This window comes from Terrapene carolina, unplaced genomic scaffold (genome assembly GCF_002925995.2).
Source record: "Terrapene carolina triunguis isolate 2854851 unplaced genomic scaffold, T_m_triunguis-2.0 Scaffold247, whole genome shotgun sequence".
NCBI classification, from domain to species: Eukaryota; Metazoa; Chordata; order Testudines; family Emydidae; genus Terrapene; species Terrapene triunguis.
In genome coordinates, this window is record NW_020664598.1 from 13,786,511 (window position 1) to 13,807,844 (window position 21,334).

Below are 21,334 nucleotides of genomic sequence, written 5' to 3' on the forward strand. Positions count from 1 at the left end.
AGGGCCTTGATTTGCCTGTGCCAGGTTGTTTCCCTCCTTTCCCTTCCCTCAAGCTCTCTGCTCCCTTGGGTTAGGAAAGGCCTTGAATCTCAAGTTAACACCTGAGATGTCTGCTGGAGATTAACCCCATGGAGAGATGGAATGTGCCTGCCTCTAAGCACCTCAAAAGGCACAGACGCTAAATCAGTGATTCAATGCAGGAGATTCTTTGAGCGGGAGGTGTGTTTAAATAAATACATGGGTTAAAACAAGGAACTGAGGGGAATGTAGGGTGGTCAGGCTGAACCCTATCCAGCAGCAAAATCCAGAAGAAAGAAGGACTGGAGTGTCCACTCTGCTGATGGCAAGAAACACTTCCATAGTAGCTACAGGGCTAGAACATGAAATGCTGAATTATGGCTTACAAGAGAGCCAAGATGCTGAAATAAGTCTGGGGGAAAGGGCAGCTAGATCATTATGGTCTCAGTTCAAACAAGGTACTTAAGCATATACCTAAGTTCAAGCATGTGAGTAAACTACTGACGTCACCAGGACAGAGCAGTCAGTGGTACTGCCTTGCTGAATGAAGGCCAGTAAGAACATCAGGTGCTGCAAGGCAGCTAGTTACTCCTAGGATTTAGCATCATACATTCAAGTGTTGCAAGGGGAGGAAGGCATCCTGAACACAGCCAGCCTTTCACGGGAACAAGCAAGGGGCCCTATTGTCCAGCCAGCGGTCACTGGCCCACATCCATTGCTGAGGAATGAGAAATCCCTATGCTGAAGAGAAGCAGAGCTAATGGGCAGGAAGAAAAAAAATCTGTCACTTTGTCCCCCCCCCCCAAACACACACACATCCTCACTTCCACCTCTGGCAGCTGAGCCAGAAGAGAACTCCAAGCCACAAGGGAACTCACTGCAAATAGTGAGGCCATCCAGGCACCAGGGCTACAACCTCCTGTACCTCTCACTGAAAAATAAGTGGGCTGTCCCATTGACAGCTGCCTGACAAAAAGATGATCCACTTAACTGAATGCTCAAGCAGAACAATGACTGGTAAGTTGGTAGCCAGGGCGAAGCACAAACCGATACAAACTCATGGCACTGGGAGAACAAGACAGGAAGCCGGAGTAAGTAGCAGACCCTGCAGAAAGATTCTGCCTGTTCTGTTGATGAAGTTAGCAACAAAGTAAGGGCTGATGACGTGTCAGAGCCAAGCATTTCCCACACAGCTCTATCAACGGTGCTCAACCCTGCCCTGAGAAGAGACTGCAAAGCACATTAACTGCAGGGTGCCGTTGTGATATTGGTCGCTGCTCGGTAGGGGCTACCTGGACACGATCCTGCTGTTTTAAAAATCTTTAATCAAAGCAGGATCCATGCAAATAATAAATAAAGGGGGAGTTTAGGAGACACCAGGAGGTGAAGAGTTTCTCCATTCTCCTGCGCTCCAGGCATGAAATGGGGAGGGTAGGCTCTAGATCACTCCACCTTTCAAATGCTGGAAATGAGAACGTAACATCTTCTAGCATCCCATAATGCAAAGCGATCACATGATCCTGTAGCGTGTCTAGTCTTAACCATTTTCTTTTGCCAGAGATGGGAATGGTGGTTGGACTCCAACTCAACTGCTGAAAGGGTGGGCGAGTGGGGTGTACAGAGTCTAACCTGCATAATCAACTGTCCCCAGTGAGAGACACGGTAGGGTGGAGGATGCTGAAAAGATTGGGGAGCACTGTACAATACCCAGTTGGAGGGGACATTCTCCACAGTCAACTCCTGAAGGCTCAAATATGCATGATTTCACATTGGTCCCCATGAGAGAAGGTGCTTTCCCTGAAATCTCCAGCCCCTCAGAAGTCCAGACTAGGCCAAAAACAGCTGCCAATGTCAACGGTGAGGGTTGGTGAAAAGGTGCCATTGCTCCTATGGATATCAGGAAAAAACCAAACCAAACCTTGAGCAGTCAATCCTGAAGAAAGGAAAATAAAATCACATTTTGTTTAAAATTATAAATACTTTTCTGTATAAAGTTATTAAATAAATGAGATCCTTCCAGTGACGGTGTGGTGAGTTCCAGTGATGCTCCTAAGCAATGTTCCATAGTCTTTAAAAAGCCATCGCTGCTCCCTGTCTCTCTTGTCCTCAGTTTAAGTGCAGCAGGGGTTATCAATGACTAGCATGACATCAATGCCATACACTTCCAGCAGGTCCATTAGGAAGCTTCGGTCACCTTGTGGGTCCAGGCCCATGCCCCGGGCATGGTCAGCTGTCAAGGTCTTGTCCTGGCTGGCTGACACCTCCATCAGTGTCTGAAATATCCGATTGTTCTGCTCCATGAAAAACCTGCAGGAGGACACAGCCAACAGGGAAGAGCAGATGAGATTGAAAAGAAAAATGGAAGACAGATTTTTTACACCATCCCCAGAGTCCCACTTTAAACATTCCTACCTTCTTTCCACCATGGTATTGCACATGTGGTAGGTCAATAGCGAACCTTTTACTCAACAGGCTTCAGGCTGGCTTATTTAAGCAAGGCGCTGACTCAACTAACACATTTATTGTGGGGAATAAAAGACCAAGTGTAGAAATCCAACGTATGTCTCCCCTAATACAGTGGGGGAACTGAGTGGACAAAAGCACCAAGCCACTATGCTGACCCAAATGATTTCTCCATTACCTGTTCTTGAGCCACCAGATTCTAGCTATGACTAAGCTTCAGCACCAAACAAGGAACAGAACTTGGAGATGAAAGCTCGACTGGCCACCTCCTGCATCCCCTTTCAGGTACAGCACTGTTCCCTGGTCCCATATCCTCTCCAACCATAGTCTAGTTTTAAATGACTCGAGCAATGAGGCTTCCCCTGTGCGCTGTGGCAGGCTGTTCATAGTCCAAAGCACCTCAGTCTTGGCAAGCTCTACCTAATATTCACCCTCAATTTTCCTTTAGACAATTTAATCGTATTACTCTCGTGCATATCCCTTTCCCACCATAGGACATGAGCAATAGTAGTGTGTGGTGAAGGGCTCCATAGGAGGGGCCAGGGTCTATTTAGTACTTCAGTTGCCACGTATTTCCTCACAGACTGCAGGAACCACACAAGCATTACCCAACCCTTCACCCCAGCCTCCTCTGAAACCGTCACACATGTAACCGCCCAGCAGAAGCAGTTTGCTCCCCACAGCCAGGGCACTGTCTGCATCTCAACAAGCTGTTTGGCCTCCCCCAGCATAGCCAGGAATTCTGAAGCGGGTCAGAAGATGCTGGTGTTCTAGAAATCTCTTCCATTTCCAACCCATGCTTTATGGGTCCCCATATTCCCTCCAAACACTTCCAGCCCCCCAGACATCTCTATTTTTGCAAGCTAAGTTAGTGTGATATGAAACCAGCGAGACAACGACTGGACCCCAGGCTGCCAGTGGTGCCCAGGCCCTCAAGTGTGAAACCACCACTCTAAAGATTCCCCGGAGCCTGGTTGTTATTCAGTGGTGCAGGGAGCAACTCACAAGATAAAGAGATCCTCTTCACAGGAGCTGCAGTCGTCCTCCACCTCCTGAGAGTACATCAACATCTGCCTGGGAGAAGGGGGGCAAATCAAACACATGTACAAGCAACAAACCCCAGAGCAATAGCGCCAAACAGGAGTCTGACTGAAGACATCACCATTTATTGAAGATAAAGGTACTAAAATCTTCATCTTTAATCTAGAGATGGCAGCAGAGTCCCATGGACAGGGCACTAGGCTGGGAGTCAGGAGATCTGGATTCTACTCCCAGCGCTGCCCCTAAACCCATTGCATGACCCTGGGCTAGTCACTTCATCTCCGTGCCGGTTTCCCTTCTCACCCTTTATCTACCTTGTCTATATAAAAATGACAGGGACTGACTAATACTGTGTTTGCACAGTGCCCAGCACAAAGGTGCCCTGATCTCAGTTGGAGTCTCTAGGCCCTGCTGTAATACAAACCACCACCATAAAGGTATTAAATGAGAGGGTCAAAAGAATAAACCAAAGCAGCAAGAAATCAGGAAAATGAAGACAAGAAAATTCAAAGGAAGTGAAGAGATTGAGATACTGGTCCCATCGCTCCATCACTCAGGTCCCCTCCACTACCTCTGGTCATTGAGCCGCCGGTATTTTTCCTTGTCGGCACTGTTAATCTTCAGGAGTGGCTGCAGGTGCTCATGGTGCGTCTTCACATTCTGGTTATCCACATAGACATCGTAGAGATCTCGCTTCTCCTCAAAGATCTTTTCCGTCGTGCCTGCCGAGACCAGAGGGAGAGGAAGATTTTCAGACACTCTCCTTGCAGGGTGGCTGTTCTTGCTTGCGTCGCTGTTCGATGAGAACAAGACACAGCCACACCCAGACACATTACGATCCAGTGATTGTTGGATGAGAACAGGACCTGGCCACACCCAGGCAGGTTAAGATCTCTTCTCTTTTATTTCACAGTATCTCTCACCATCAGGAGATTTTTTTCAGCTTAAGTTTTAAAAGGTACCTCCTGATCCATCAGAGATTTCAGCTTGGTGTGAAGCAGTAGGGAAGCAAAGAGGCTGTTGTACTTACAGGCCACATAAGACACTTCAGTCTCCAGCATTTCTATGTCTGCCACATTCACATAGAAGAAAGGCTTGGACTCTGGAACGGTCCCCCCAATGCCAGGCAGTGAGACATTGGCTAGGCAGCAACAGCAATACACTGCAGGTGAGAGAAAGGGATAACACAATGCCCACAATATTCCCTCTCAGTAGGGTCCACAATGCCCCCTCCTTATTTCTCGTGTCCCCATTTGCCCAAAGTGCTCCTAAACACACACCGTATATAGCACAGCATAGTGGCATCTGACCGGCACTGAAATGCTTACATTTCACTCTGACTCTCCCATTGGGCAACATGTTATTTAAATTCTTACTTAAGTTCCTGCAGAATGTTTAGACATTCTCTCCCCCTGCACCCAGCTTGTTGGTGGAATGAAAGTCAGGCAACAGCATCTGGTGCTGCCACACAGAGACAAGAGTTCAGCTTCATAGCTCTTCGGGCCAACAAGGCCTGGGAAAAACATGCTTGCAAGAAGTAGGGGAGGGGAGCCTCAGGGTTGCTTTGCAAACCCTGCCCATCACTTTCCCTAGCGGTGGGCTTGGGAGAACGGCACTGCGTCCCTCCATATCAGCTAGGAGGGGTGTGTGCACAAGTCAGTCCTTCAGGCGTGGGAAGGAAGAGGTTTGAAGGCTTTGACCTTGACGCCGTACCTCTATAGCAGACAACTCCTACTGGCGGTGGTGAAAATATCAAAATGCGCTTGCGTAGCAGAGCGAACTTCCAGAGGATGAAGATCTGCTCTCCAAAGAACTTAATGAACTGAGACATACAGCCTGCGGGGTGTGTGATCTGAGGGTCGGGGAAGAGAACGGCTCATGAGAGATGCTACAGGAACACACAGAGATGCTAAATACAGAAGCAAAATATGGGAGCAAGTCGTAGATACACACAGCCCAGCACCACCCACCACACTTGTGACACTAGATGCGTGGGAGCAAGAGCAGCACGCACACTGCAACGGTGGATAGTTGCTGCCTGAGATACTCAGCCTAAACAACAGGAATCTACCTTGTGCAGCTTAGGGCTCAGCCCACAAATGCTGAAATGCATGGAGAAAACTCCACTAGCTTGCCTAGCAGAGAGACTTGCTATACACAAATTAGCTAGTCCTACACCCATCGGGAGCATCATGCACTGCACGTTTATACAAGCTGGACAGCGCCTGCCTCACCTTCATCTCTGGATACATGTATCTGTGGATGGAGGGCAGCCAGTGGACGGGTGGCTGAGAGCTGGAGGTACCCTTGCCAGCAGGGAGAACCCCCTTCTTGTCATCATAAAATGCCTCTAGGTGGGAGTAATGCCCTGGCATCTCCAGCTGGTGTCTAGAAAAGACAAAAAGTAGGAAAGATTTATGGAGTCCACAGACCCCAGGGCCCTTGCCCCCAGCCACATACATCTCCTAGTCCATGATTCAGCCTTGGGTGCCTCAGATTTCACAGGCTGTGGCACCAGCATCATAAGCATCTGTATCTTTCAGTGCATCCAAGGAACATGGGCAAGGCTGAGATGGTCAGGCAGGACTCTCATACTCCATGCATGGGAGAATGGATCCTGGTTTTTAACATTTAGAACAAGTTCAAACAAGATGAACTTGTTTTCCTGCAAGTCCTCTTTTACCCTTACTTGATTCCCTTAGCAAGCTCTGATCCTGCAGTCCCACTGGACAGCGCTGTGTAGACAGCAGAAGCATGTATGTAGCCAAGAACAAAATCTCACTGTTGGCTCTAAAAATCTTCCAAGAAACCTCTAGCAAATTGATGTTTTAAGGGACAGGAGGGAAATCAACAATTATTTTGTTCTAATACCTGTTCAAAACAAGCAATTCTCCAGCAGATTAAAAAAAAAAAAAAAAAAAGTGTTACACACTGAAGTGGTCCTGTATTACTAATTCAAGTTTAATTTCTTTCCTCCATCATGATCCTCATTTCCTGTAACTAACACACACACACACGGAAGTACTGTTTCTTGGAAAAAGGTCTTAATGTGGCAACATTTCAAAGTCTGAGCTCAAAGCCAAAAACTTATTGCACATGCAGGGAAAATTACCTTTCAAATGACACGCAACCTGATGTTCAATGTAGCCTGGGAAACCTTCACATCCAACCATCCACACAAACATTCAGACCCTTCAGTACAGGCAGCCAATCCTGTATCCCACAGACAACTTACCGGACCTGGTTCTCCAGGAAGTGCATGTATCTATAGAGCAGGGTGTATGAAGGGGAGAGAATCCCCACAGACTTCATGCGGGCGCCACGCTCTAATTCACTCTCCACGGGCATGTTTTCAAAGCAGGCCAGGCCGAAGCAGAGCCCTTTCCGGAAATAACTGGGGACAAATGTGCAACAGAAAATAACTAGAAATGGGGAGGGTGGGAAGAGAGGCACATACATGGCAAGGTATAACAAGCAGATCCTAGGAAGGGCCATCAAAAATATCAGTTCCCCACCCCCTACGTCTCCTCCTGTGCACACAGGCCTCTGCCATTTTAACCATGTCTTCTAAATCTATTGACAACATGGTCTACATTACACAGTATTCAGAAAGCTGGCAGCCTCCAGTGCCTCTCCTACCACTAAAGGCCCGACCTTTGCTAGCACTGGTGCAGTGGAACCTGTGTTAGCAACGATGGGGAAATTTTCAGAAGAGAGGCTCGTGTAGAAAGCTGGGCCTAGGGAGCATAACGTCGTGTTTCCAAAGACCAGCGAGGATAACACACCACACTTTATAAAGTAAGTCAGACTAGCTGTCGTAACGATGGCCTGTTTGGCCCCCAAGCCATCTCCCAGGCTTGCAGAGAATGGAAACACTGCAGATGAAACCTCTTCTGGCCAATCAGAGAGTGGAGTCTACAAGCTCTAAAGGGAGCAGCTGTCGGTCCTCCTTGGCCAAAGGGAGGCACCACAACTCGGGGCCCTTGAGAGCAGAGTGGGGAGGAATACGATGGGAAGGGCATGAACCAGAATTCCCATTAGGAGGCGGGAGGGACGAGGAAGTGAAATGGGGACAGGACATGATCACTACTCAACATCTAAAGGAGACATCCAAGTTTTTTTAAACATGTTTTCTTCTGCGTTCTCTCTTAAAACCACAAACAAAAAAACCCTCCCCTTCTCCCCCCCCCCGTTTTGCTCTTTTCCATCTGGCAAAGAGTTTGCTCCATCCCCACCACGCCTCCTGGCCGACTGCTGACATTCCTAACGAGCCTGAAATTAGCAATTCTGTTTGCTTCCTTATTTGTTCGTGCCTCATGCATTAGTGTCAGTTTACCTCTAGGAACCAGGTCTGCTCTTGTTGGCGGGCTGGCCACCAGAGCAGGAGTCATTATACGTTAGGATCTACATAAATAGCAGATATTTGATGCAGCAGATGCTAAATATCTGGAAAATTCACTCCAAAGCAGCTAGTTTTATGGCAAGTCAATTTGGGGGGGCCTTAGTTGATGGGCAGTGTTCATTTTTACTGCTTTGGACTAAGGGAGGAGGGCATGTGTGGCTAAGGAGGATGGGAAGGAGCAGCGCAGCCCAAATATACTCACATGAAATCCGACTGGACTTTGTGCGATCCACTTGCCATGGATTTGAACTCAACACCTTCCAAGTCAATGTCTTGGGGCAAACACCATTCCACCATGTTACCTGTGGGGCAAGGGAGCGATAACTTTTCATTGGAGTAGGAAAGGGTCCCACCCTCTTCTAAAGATAAAGCAGCAACAAATCAACAGCAGCCAGGTTTCAACCACTTGGGTATCAAGGAGTAGTGCACTGGTAACAGTATTTTAAAAGGCAAGTTTTTGGAGCAATACAGGGCGGTTATTACATGGCCTTACAGTGAGATGGGTCTCTCCAGTACCTGAGCTCAGATGCAACCTTACCACACTCCATGTGCTGCCTGTGAGACAGACATGCTGCACTGAACACCAGTACGTTGCATGGGCCTCAAGAGTTATTTCAGAACCTATTTAATATCTTGCAGACTTGCCCCTCCAAGGCTTGCCAGGCAGCAGCTACAGCAGATAGTCCCTCCAGGTATTTGGGCAGGGCAGTGAAGGAGGGGCTAACTCTACTGATGTTTGTGCTGTGAGAGCTCTGTGGACAGAAGACTTCAGTCTCCAAAGCTGAGAATCTGACCCCTCTCCTCAGCACTGTAGTGCAAAAGCAGAGCAAAGGGAAGGATGTAAAATTAAATAGCCAGGCATTTGGTAAGTGCATCATGTTGCCATGATAAAGTCTTGGATTCAGAAAGGATTTTAGAAATCCTGTTCAAGAGAGGCAAGAAGCATAGACTGGTAGGACTGGAAGGGCCCTCAAGAGGTCATCTAGGCCAGTCCCCTGCAGGCTACGTAATAACTAGATCATCCCTGACAGGTGTTTGTCTAACCTGCTTGTAAAAATCTCCAATGATGGAGAGTCCACAACCTTCCTAGGCAATTTGTTCCAGTGCTTAATAACCCTGACAGTTAGGAATTTTTTTCTAACGTCCAACTTAAACCTCTCTTGCTGCAATTTAAGCCTATTGCTTCTTGTCCTATCCTCAGAAGTTAAGAAGAACAATTTTTCACTCTCCTCCTTGTAACCACCTTTTATGTACTTGAAAACTGTTATGTCCCCCCTCTTCTCCAGACTAAAGAAACCCAATTTGTTTAATCTTTCCTCACAGGTCATGTTTTCTACACCTTTAATTATTTGTGTTGCTCTTCTCTGGACTCTCTCCAATTTGTCCACGTTCTTCCTGAAATGTAGCGCCCAGAACTGGACACAATACTCCAGGTGAGGCCTTATCAGCATGGAGTAGAGCAGAAGAATTACTTCTTGTGTCTTGTTTACAATACTCCTGCTAATACATCCCAGAATGAGGTCTGCTTATTTTATTTTATTTTTTGCAACCGTGTTACACTGTTCTCCACTCATATTTAGCCTATGATCCACTATGACCTCCAGATCCCTTTCTGCAGTACTCCTTCCTAGGCAGTCATTTCACATTCTGTGTGTGCGCAATCCATTGTTCCTTCCTAAGTGGAGTACTTTGCATTTGTCCATATTGAATTTCATCCTATTTACTTCAGACCATTCCTCCAGTTTGTCCAGATCATTCTGAATTTTAAACCTATCCTCCAAAGCACTTGCAACCGCTCCCAGCTTGGCATCGTCCTCAAACTTTATAGGTGTATTCTCTGTGCACATCTAAATCATTTAGAAGTGAAATCTCCAAGAAGAATGGAAAATGGACTCTCTCCCCTTTCTACCAGGCTCATGAAGGGGTATTAAAAAGCCCAGGCCAGAACTTTGTATGCAGATTTATGGCCAAAAGTGAAAGTGTTATGATCACTACTGGTAGGGAGGAGTGTATGCACAGCACATGGTAAACTGTAGCACCAGCCATGCTCATGTCAGTGGAACCTTATTGCTTAAAAAAAAAAAAAAACAGATATATCTAGAGATAGAGATCTAAATAAATACATGCACGCCACATATACGGCCATGATATTCATGTGAAAAACTTAAGTACTGGGTTAACAAGTTTGTCGTGTACCTTTGACTGCTTCACCTGCACTCTGCCAACAAATCCATCTTTGTCAAAGCTTCTAACATTCCAAGCCTCTGAGCAAATCATTTTTAGTATATAAAACTTAGTTACAAAAAGGATTTCCTCCTTTTCACTAGTCCAAGGCCCAGTACATACAATCCTCACGCCTAGACCTGTGATCTTTTAATGGTTCAATAGCCCACAAACCACAGGACAGCTGGTATTCCACCTCACACCCAAAGTGTGGGTGTGGAGACTCCACCACCACTCCTATCCTTCTTGATGGCTCTGCTTGGGCAATGGATCGTTTCTCTGGAAGCCCATTATCTTCCTTGGTAAGACTGGTCAAACAGGAATCTTAAAGCCAACGCCCTTATACAGCTTCCATGGAACACATCTCAAGCTAATAAATATTTTAAGAGCTGACTGAAATGTTTCACGGATTTCCCAACCTCCTAACTCCACAGCACAATAATTGTTCCAGCAAATACAAAAGTGCACAGATACAGAAAAGATTAAGACTGAATAAATTGGCAACTGACTATCACCCCAACAAGAAAAAGTTTAATGCCTGAAATAGAAAAGAATATCTAAGAAGTCTGATCTTGGGGTGGAGATGATGAGAGAGAATATTTTTTGAGATGAAAGATGATCCATACAGAAAGACAAAAAATATTACAAGTCAATCTAATCCTAAACTCTTTCACAACAGATTTGTGGGCTACATACAGATTTTGGACCAATACAAATATTCAGGGATGAGATTTTTCCACCAAAAGTTATACTACTACAAGCCCTAGTGGGTACACAGTTATGCCAGTATGAAGGCACCTGGTATCAGTATAGCTTACTCCCCTTCCCAAACACTATACGTATATAACAACATCCACTCTGGGATGTGTGTGGGAATACATCACTTTATAGCAGTGCAGTTAAAACAGTACAACTTGTGTGTTTAGACAAGGCCTTAGACTTGGCCAAGACTTTGAGAAACAAGAGCCTAAAAATTGACACCTAAATAAGTAGCTGTTTTTCAAAACTAGCTGAGCACCCAGCAGCAACCATTTGGGTCAGTAGGAGCTGTGGGGTGCTCCACATTTAAATAAGTGCCTAACTTTAGGTGACTATTTCTGAAAATCCTGGCCCTTCTTTGTATTTTACATATTGCACAAAGGAGGGAGCACATAATTCTATTTAGCGACTGGAATTTAGTAGCCTATTTTTCTGCTCAAGTAGACATTGTTTCCAATAGGTTTTGAGTTAATTACAATAACAGCAGAGATTTCACGTGCATCCATTCTGTTCAGAGATGGGGAGGCCAGTCCTAGGCTGTCTTGTCAGCAATGTCATCACACAGCTAACGAAAAGTCACTACAACCAAGCAAGGAGGTGGGGATAAGGACTCTCCGGAAGACTCGAATATACACACACACACACCCCTATCTCATAGAACTGGAAGGGACCCTGAAAGGTCATTGAGTCCAGCCCCCTGCCTTCACTAGCAGGACCAAGTACTGATTTTGCCCCAGATCCCTAAGTGGCCGCCTCAAGGATTGAACTCACAACCCTAGGTTTAGCAGACCAATGCTCAAACCACTGAGCTATCCCTCCCCTACAAAGGGAATTTCTCATTTTATGATGGTAATGCCCAGAGACCCCAATCAGGGCTCTATTGTGCGAGGTGCTGTACAAATACATATGAAGACAGAGCCTTTATTGATGTACCTGGGCCTGTTAGGTAGTGTACAAGGCTGGCGGAGGAAGCCACTATGATAATGCCTGCGGTTTGTGTTTAGAGTTATCTGTAGCCACTTTTTAAAATGTATAACTGTTTTTAAAAAGACGCGAGATGATCCTTCCCTGAAGAGTTTAAGGAAGTAGATCAGGGCTCCCTCAACCACAAATTGTGGTTAGCGCCAAGTTCCCAAGTTCTCCCGCAGGTTCCTCTTTCAAATGCAATTGAAAGTCTAATGCTCATAATGAATCAACTACTGATCTTCAGCTGCACAGTTAATAGTAATACATTATCATTCCACAGCACCTTTCAGCCAAAGTACCTTCAATTAGTTAAGCCTCAAATATCATTGTGGGGGTTGGCAAGTATTATCTCCATTTCACAGATGTGTAAACAGACAGAGGTTAAGTAATACACCCAGTTCCACAAAGCAGGTCAGTGGCAGAGCAAGTGGAACTAGAACCCTGTCCTGTGCTTTAGCCACTGGAGATCAACATGCTCACACTGGAATAAACTCATTCAGTTGCACTGTTTTCTAGGATCTTCCATTAAAAAGAACATTAGCCACCAACACCTGTACTCCTGGGCAGTCGCTCTCACCACCTTGCCTTGTGCGATGACGTGGCAGTCATGGAGCAAGCAAAGAGATAAAAATCAGTCAGGCGAGATGCTAGAGCAAACAAAGGAGCGACTTTTCCCACAGGCACAAGCTTAGTTGCCCACAGACAGGAGGGAGGGGGAAGGGAGAAGCCTCAGAGAGCAGGAAGCCTATCCCGTTCCCTGACCATGCACAAAGCAGCTCCCAGGCTGGTGAGGAAGGACTTCCCAAGCCACACTCAAACAACCTGAACTTTAGAGCACAATGCGAGGCTTTAAAGAGAGAAGCTCGCAGGTTCCTTGAAGAACTTTTGTAAGCCATTTGTCAGCACCAGGATTAAGTCAGAAACAGCATCAGCAGCTTCTGGAAGGAATGGAGCCAAAGAAAGTTTCCCTTGTAACTTTCTGCACTATTCCTCTTATTTTTGGATGCTCCCAGAAGCTACTGTGACACCAGCATTTAGCTTCTTTATTAAAGTAACCATCTGTTCATGGGGGTGGGGGTGGCTGGGGGGCATCACACACAGACATGAAGATCTACGTGTTAGTGAACACATTTTTAGATCTATACACTCCCAAGCAGTATCTGCAACCCAACACTGCAACGCTGTGCTAGTGCCTGAGAACCAGAAAGTGAAACTAAACATGGTTTAGCTCAACTTGGAGAATCAAAGAAATACAAAAAAGAAACAAAACAGCTTAATAATGGTGAATTGGACTTTTTCAAAGCAGTTATTGGTTCACTTGTAGGCCCAGTAGTTTGGCCACTCAAAGCCAGCTGAAGGACTGGGGCCTTCACAAGCTACAGTGTTATTAAGAACCCTACAGACTTATATCGGTATAATAACTACATCGCTCAGGGATGAGAGAAATCCACATCCCTGAGTGACGTAGTTATATCGACTTAACCCCCCATGTAGACAGGGCTATGTCAGCAGAAGAGCTACTGACTCTCAGGGACGTGGATCAACTTCACTGACAGGAGAGTTCTCTCCCATCGACTTAGGCCTGCTCTATACTACAGAGTTAATTACGTCCATCTAACTCTAAGCGTCTACACTAAACTGTAGCTCCTATTGATGTAACTCGCCCACTACACCGACCTAATAACTCTACCTCCACAAGAAGCATAGCGCTTAAGTCAATTTAGTTAGGTCGACGCAGTGTCAGTGTAGACACTGTTGCTTACATTGACTGTTACTGCCTTTCAGAAATCGTCTCACAATGCTCCATGTGCAATGGACATGCAAAAGTGATTTAATTACTGCGATGGCTGTACGTCAACATAACTTAGATTGACTTAATTTTGTAGTGTAGACTTGCCCTTAGAACATCTTTATTAAAGCAATACAATGGTGTAGCTGCACCAATGCAGCATTTTAAGTGTAGGCTTGTCCTACATCCCAAACTTACTACCAAGATAGTTGGCTGCGCACCACAATCACATAAGTAGCAAGAGAGATAATTTGACCTGCTCCTATTTCTTTTAGAGTGTGCCACCTGGAAACAGTAATGGGGCAGCCAGCACTGGGCGCAACATTCCAAGATGCTAAACATTGACAAGTTCGATACAAGTGCCCCTCAAAAAATGCGAGGCTGCATCTCTCTTTAGCCTGAAAGATCCCACAGCAGCGCTTCTCTTTATCTTGTCCCTCCTGTGTCTATCCTACAGGTGAGCCCTATCTGGACTCCTTGCTGTTTCTGGATACCCAATAAAGCCACACAAAAAACATCTTTTCCCCTCTCCAGCCGGCAGGATGACCAACTGTGGCTTCTCCATTTGGGTTTGGATTTTGGGAATCCAAGCATTCACAACCTCCAGGCTTAATTACTGTAATTCTCTCTACCTAGGTATGAAACAGCTGATTTTACAACGGTTCCTGGTGGCTCAGGACATAGAAACCCATCTGTTCAGCAAAGCAGGCCTCTGACAGCACATCACCCACAGTGCTCTACTCTTCACTAGCTCATGGAATTCCAGGTCAAATTCAACGTTTCAGTCTTCACCTTGGGAGCAAGACGACAACCTTCACGTGATGTTCCTGTTAAGTGCTGGTGTTTTTCGTGCTTTATGTAATAATAATATATGGAGATATACCTATCTCATAGAACTGGAAGGGACCCTGAAAGGTCATCGAGTCCAGTCCCCTGCCTTCACTAGCAGGACCAAGTACTGATTTTGCCCCAGATCCCTAAGTGGCCCCCTCAAGGACTGAACTCACAACCCTGGGTTTAGTAGGCCAATGCTCAAGCCACTGAGCTATCCCTCCCCCCTAAATGTAAATTGTAAATTCACTAACATACCAATGTTGTCAACTGGCCACTGGATGTCACATTACCAACCTCCGAGTGAAAGTAGCAATGATTATATTTCCTCAAACCACCCTTTTCAGGACCAAAAAAGAACAGTTGGGCCAGTCCTCCAAATATACCAACTTACTGTAGAAGGGATGTCCCTGGAAAAAGCGGTTTACCTCTCGAGGACCCTCAAAGACCATCACATTGACATCATGGCCCTCCAAGAAACAAGCGCAAAAGACAACGACAAAGCTGCCAGACATAAAATCTCATGGAATGCGGGGCTGCTCCACCGTCTGTTTGACATTAGCAGAGACATCCTCCCAGTGAAGCAGGCAGGATTTCACCGGAGGAGGAACTGCTGTGACCAAGTAGCTTCACTCACCGGCTACACTGAGGCAGGATTCCAACAGAAGTTGAAGACAGGAATCGTCCTTGTTGATGTGTCCTCGGCATATGACACCGGCTGGAGACAGGGCCTCCTCCTCAAGGTCTCCAGCGTCATTCACTGTCAGCAAACGATCCGCCTCTTGGCAGCGATGACCGGGGACAGCTGGTTTAAGGTACACCTTAATGGCCAGATCAGTAGACCGAAGACTCTTCACTCGGGCATCCCTCAGGGCTCTGTCCTGGCCCTGATACTTTTTAATCTATACATCATGGATATACCAGCGACGGAGTTGAGGAAATTCATCTATGCGGATGACATTGTCCTGGCTGTTCAGCATACAAGCCTCCATACTATCAGCTGCACCCTAACCTGAGATCTTAGCACAATGGCTGATTATTTCCAAAGCTGGAAACTTAGGCCTAACACAAAAAAAAACATGGTGACCACTTTCCGTCTGAACAATAAAATGGCTAATACCAAACTCGTGGTGCAGTTCTGCAGTGAGAGCGTCAGCCATGAGGCTAACTCAAAAGTATCTCAGCGTTACACTGGACCGGAGTTTAACCTTTCGACAACATCTCGAGAACACCAGCTATAAGGTCAGGTCTCATGCCGCACTTATCAGGAAATTGGCCAGAACATCATCAGGCTCCAGTCCATGGACCTTACAAACCGCAACAACTGCTTTGGTACATTCTGCATCTGAATACTGTGCACCAGTGTGGTCTCACAGCAGTCACACTAAATGCCTTGACACTCAACTCAATAACGCTATGCGCATAGAGTCAATTTGAGCGTTCCTGACACTGGTCGTCTGGCTCTCGGTCCTACTGCACATCCAGCCTCCGTAGATTAGAAGAGCTGCCCAGACATCTCACTTTCTCAATCACGTCAATGCAAACACAAAGACCCTGCTGCACGATGACCTGCAGAACCCACCAAAGACAAAATTAAAATCCCACAACCCTCTATGGGTCCGCATCAAGACTCTTACATTTAACTTTGATGCTGAGGCTAAATGGAGAACCACAGGGAGCGTTTCGACTGCTCAAAACAAACAGCTCGTTGTTGACCCTGTCAAGGAACCACCGCGTTTTGATTTCTGTCGGAAAGACTGGTGCAGATTAATTGCATGAGGACATCTCCTGGGAGATGTGGACAAACCCTCTTTAAATGGAAAATGAGGCAAACACCTGTAGGAGACTGTTGTCACCAGGCACAAATGATGGAGCACATCATTTCTGAGTGTTCCCTTTGTTCTTTCGCCAGGGGCCTGAAGGACATTCACCAGCTCACTGCTGCAGCAAGGTCCCTACTATCAAATCTAGATATAAATCTGTAATTGTGGTTACCTCCCCAAGCCATATGAAAGAAGAAGTCTTCACCTTCAGAGTCCTCCATGGGCTTGGCACAAGTTACCCAGGGGACCATCACACCCTGCATGGTCGTGACCTCCCGTGAGAGCCAGGTTCCTGCGGTATTATGGGACTGTCAACCTCAAGAGCAACGCTTGTGCACGCAGGAGACCAAACTTTCTTGGCTACTGCCCATAACTTACTCCCGGAAGAGGTCAGGATACACAGAAACTTCAGCGTATTCAGAGCAAAATGCAAAACTGTGACCCAGCCCTTCTGCCATAGTCACCCTGGCCCTCTCACACAAAGCCACAAGAAGCCAGTCACTGCTGACTGAAGGAAAGAGAACACTATCTGAAGTGTATGTACAAACATATACATAAATGATGTATCTAAGACCCTAGATCGAGGCAGACAGAACAGGAGCACAGCATGTGTGAATGTATATGGCAGGTATGCTCTAACCTACCAACAGGAAGTTGTTAATGGACAACAGCAGATGCAGTGGTGGGCTAGCAATGAAGGGGTTAGCATTTTCTGTAATCTCAGTGTCATGATTCAGCATTGCTTACTTAGGTCAATAACAGAAGAGAATTAATACCAAGTTCGTGTAGGACTGAGCAGGATCCCAAGTGTGTGATGAAAGACAGTTGAGAGATAAATTCACCACTCCTTGGGGAAACATTAATCTCTTAAGCACCAAACAAAAGAATCAGAGTCGCCTGTGCAGACAGAACTCAAGACAGGTATGACACCAATAAATATGTATGATTTGTTGGGTACAGTCAGAAGAAGTCAGGAGGCATGGATCAGGATTCACGTCGCACTGCCTGTCAATACCCAGCCCAAGCTGGAAAGCTAATAATCCAACCAGCAGACCAAATTCGGTGATGAATCCTGGTCACATGCCACCTGAGGCACGCTGAGTATACACTAAGAAGCAGCAGCACAAGTCAATGCTCTACATGCCCATCAAGGGACGTAATTTACTCTTCCATACAGACACTATTGCTAAGGCTAAGATTTTCTCACGGATATATTTACTAAAAGTCATGGACAAGTCACAGGCAATAAACAAAAATTCATGGAAGCCCGTGACCTGTCCCTGACTTTTACTAAAAATATCCCCTGACAAAATGGGAAGGGAGGAGTGTCCAGCACCCACAGCAGCTGGGGCTCCAGGGTCCCCCCCACTGCACAGCAGCTGGCAGCTCCAGGGCCCCCTGCTGCCTGGGTGCTGCCCCGGAAAACGTCACAGAGGTCTCTGGAAGTGACAGAGTTCGTGACATAATTGTCGCCTTAACTATTGCTACTAGACATAGTTTTCTAAAGTTACTTGTTGTAGAGAAGTATGAAGAGCGATTGTTTTCCCCCTTTGAAAAGTTGCATGTGGACAATAGAGGTCAAATTTGACCACTTCCTTACATCCCATTTTCACTATTTCCCTGTGAATTATATTGTATAAGTGGACGCACTTAAGTACAACCCTCCACAGCAGATAAAACCAGCACCAAAGACAAGATGTACTGGTACGTTACCCACCATTACCCAGTTCTTAAAAGTACAGCTGGAAAGTAGTCCAGCTTTTGCAGAACCACTTTTCACTCTGTGTGCCCAACTGCCTACTCACAAAATGGCAGAGGAGTTTTAGGAAAAACTGAGGTTTGCCCAGGGAGACTCTAATCATATTTAACATCACACTTATTTGGAATGCTAAACCCCATCCCCTTGATTATTATATTGTGGGGTCCACTACACTGACGTAACACCACTGAGATCACCTATTTTGGTTGCACCTTAGAGAAAGCCACCTCCTGCACGAATAGAAAATTAAATCCTAGTGCTAACCCCTATTTCCCATATGCCCTCTTCTCCCACTTACTTATTCTGATGTGGCAACACACCTACCTACATACATTCTCCGCCCTGCCTCCCCCCATCCCCTCTGGATGTGCAGAATCAGTAAAAAGGCAGTGAATCTAGTGAGAATGGAAGTCAAAGATCTTGAATTCTTATCCCAGCTTTGCCACTGACTTGCTGCATGGTCATCAGACAAGAGAGCTTCTCTGTGCTTGTTTCCTCATCTGTACTACTCTTCTACCTATTTCACAGGAATTCTGAGAGGCTTAATTCCTTAGCATATGTAAAGCACTTGAAATTCCTAGAAGAAAGATGCTATAGATAAGCAGAGTGTTACTAATCTGCACAGGTCCCATGATGAGGAAGGGAAAGCAACACCAAGATCTCAAAGTTGCATGAACGGAAGTAAATCGCACTTTGTTGCGCTAGACTCGACAAATATAGTGCAAGCCACAGGAAAACAACATGCAAGCTGGGGAAGTGGTCAGATACTGTAGTGATGGTGGCTATGTTCATCACCATCTAACACACTGTATGTGCAGCAAGTGACTGTTTGTAGCCAATGTTTGGTGGGTGAGGCTTCCATGGCTTGCCTCAACTCACTACCAATAAATAGCTATGGGGAAAACAGGGACACACCGTATATTTTCCTGTGAGAGAAAGCTGCAGAGACCCGCCTCAGCTCATCACCAGAATAGAGGGTGCTGAAGTGGGGAGAGATTCCCAGGGCTTTTCCATCACCCCATGAAAATCAGTGGGTGATGGCGAGGATTTAAAGAGGAGGAATGTAGCAGTGTTTTCTGGGAACCCGCTGACCTCCACCCCCCAACTCATCACAGTGATGATCAGGCTGCTGAGCCAGGGAGTAGGGGAGGGAGAGAGTAGGAGAGAAAGAGATTTCCACACGGTTTCTCTCTCATCCCCCTGTGGGCATGAGCACTAGATGTGTGAGGTGTGCAATATTTCCCTTGAGAAAGGACCTATTGAGCCCCCCACAACTCATCACAGCGATGACCAGGCTGCTCAACCCGAGGGGTGGGGGGGGAAAGGAAGGAAGAGGAGCAGGATTCCCAAGGTGTCTCTCACCCCCTGGACGAGAGGGGAGGCAGCGTTTTCCTGGGGACCTGCCGAGGCCTCCCCAACTCACGACAGCGATGACCTGGGAGCTCAGCCTGGGAGCGTGGTGGTGGGGAAAGAGAAGGGAGATTCCCAGTCTCCCCCATCCCCAGCAGGCACATCGCCGGGGTGGGGGTCACGGAGGAGGCGACAGGGGGCAGCAGCGTTTCCCATCACAGCGGAGCCCGGCTGCTGAGCCCGCGGGGATGGATGCGGGAGGGGCTCCCGCGGCTCCCCCCCGGCAGCGCATGGAGGGGCGCAGCATCCCCGCGGGCCGGGCCGCCCTTACCGGAGCGGGGATCGAAGGTGACCACGAACACCGCCACGATCTGGTCCGCCTCCGGCCCCCGCGGCAGCTCCCCGGGGCCGCCCCACGCCGCGCCGCCCCCCGGGGCCAGGCTCCAGCCGCCCCGCTCCGGCTCGGCCTGCGGCAGGGAGACCGCGGGGCCCTCGGCCCAGAAGAGCAGCGGCGCCTCGTCTGCCGGCTCCCCCATGGCCTCGGCCCGCCGACTGCGCCGCGGAGAGCCTGGCGGGCGGGCAGGGAGGGGGAGAAGGGGCGGGCGGCCGCGGAGCAGGGGGCGGGGCTAAACCCGCTTGGGGGCGGGGCTTCCGGGCTGTGAAAACGCTCCATCTCGCAGCCCGCTTGGGTCAACCGGGCAGTCGGATAGGGGCCAGTCACATTCAGTCACGTGACCGCGCGCTTCCGGGGCGAGGTGGGGGTGTGGTTTGGAGTCGCAGCGGGGCAGCGGGCAGCGGCGCGCGGCGCGTTCCAAGGCGGGAGCTGGGCACGCTCAGCCCGGGGCCCGGGGAGAGCGCTTCGGAGCAGCAGAGCTGTTCCCTTCGGGGGTCCCCAGGGCGCTGTAGCCGCGCTGGCGTTCCTCTTTGCTCTGGGTGTTCGTGCATCACTGGCTGGGTCGCTTGTGTCTACATGGCAAGCGTTGATTGAGGGCGCTGGTGAGCGCTGCAAAGCTAACCAAGGGGAGCCAGTGACATTACCCACAAGTACAAGCAGTTACATCATCTCCTTGGCACTTCAGTTCAGTACCACGGGTCTAAAAGCACAGAGATGAAAACACACCTAGGTCCTGACCCTGCAAACTGCTTTGCATAAGTGGGCTGAAGTGGAGGGGTCCATCAGTGCAGTGCCATTTACAAGACTGGGGCCCTAAATCAGTGGTTTTCAAAGCTGTGGTCTGTGGACCCCTGGGGGGTCTGCAGACTATGCCTAAGATAAGATTTCCAAAGGGGTCTGCTCTTCCATTTGAAATTTTGTAGGGGTTTGCAAATGAAAAAAGGTTGAAAACCACTGCCCTGGATAGATTTGACATACTGGGTGCTATTAAAAAGTAAATGCTGTATTGTAGTATGATGCTACTGTGCTATTGCCTAGAATATTTTTATTATAGTATTATTTTTATTGCTCTTTGTTTTAGGATATTTATATCCATCCCCATTGTATTAGGTGCCATTACTTAAACTTAGAAGTACATCAGTTCCCTCAGGGAAGAAAAACTAAATTATCATCTTCTTTCCTCACAGATTAAAGTTCCTTTCTTAAGAGGAATTAAATCTACATTGTTTGTTTCCTAGAGCGTGCAGCTGGGGCCACAACTCAGAGATGAGTTTTATACCCCAAGAGTGGAGAAACTGCTGGATTTCAAGTGACCTGGAGTTTGTGCAAGTCAGTTTCTCTACTGAGATTAGCATCCTCACAACCTGGAACCTAAACTGTCAGTTTCATCATTCCTGTTAAATACAACTGGCATAGTGGGATGTGCAATCAGATAATTATAAATATGTGTTATTTATACTGTACCAGGAGATGTTAACTTTTCAGTGGCATGCACTGTAGATCTTATAGATAGATT

The 21,334-nt window shown here is 47.3% G+C and overlaps 1 protein-coding gene across 1 annotated transcript; it reads right to left on the reverse strand.

Annotated features, from left to right (window-relative positions):
* Window positions 1-1,325: 1,325 nt before the first annotated feature.
* DENND11 (DENN domain containing 11) lies at window positions 1,326-19,980 on the reverse strand. The gene is made up of 9 exons (XM_024195731.1): window positions 19,756-19,980; window positions 8,127-8,226; window positions 6,758-6,916; window positions 5,757-5,910; window positions 5,236-5,374; window positions 4,553-4,684; window positions 4,094-4,244; window positions 3,487-3,555; window positions 1,326-2,325 (listed from the first exon to the last, which is right to left on the reverse strand). Exons 1-9 carry the CDS (start codon window positions 19,958-19,960, stop codon window positions 2,130-2,132), a joined length of 1,305 nt encoding a protein of 434 aa, XP_024051499.1. The 5' UTR covers window positions 19,961-19,980; the 3' UTR covers window positions 1,326-2,129.
* Between the last annotated feature and the right edge of the window lie 1,354 nt (window positions 19,981-21,334).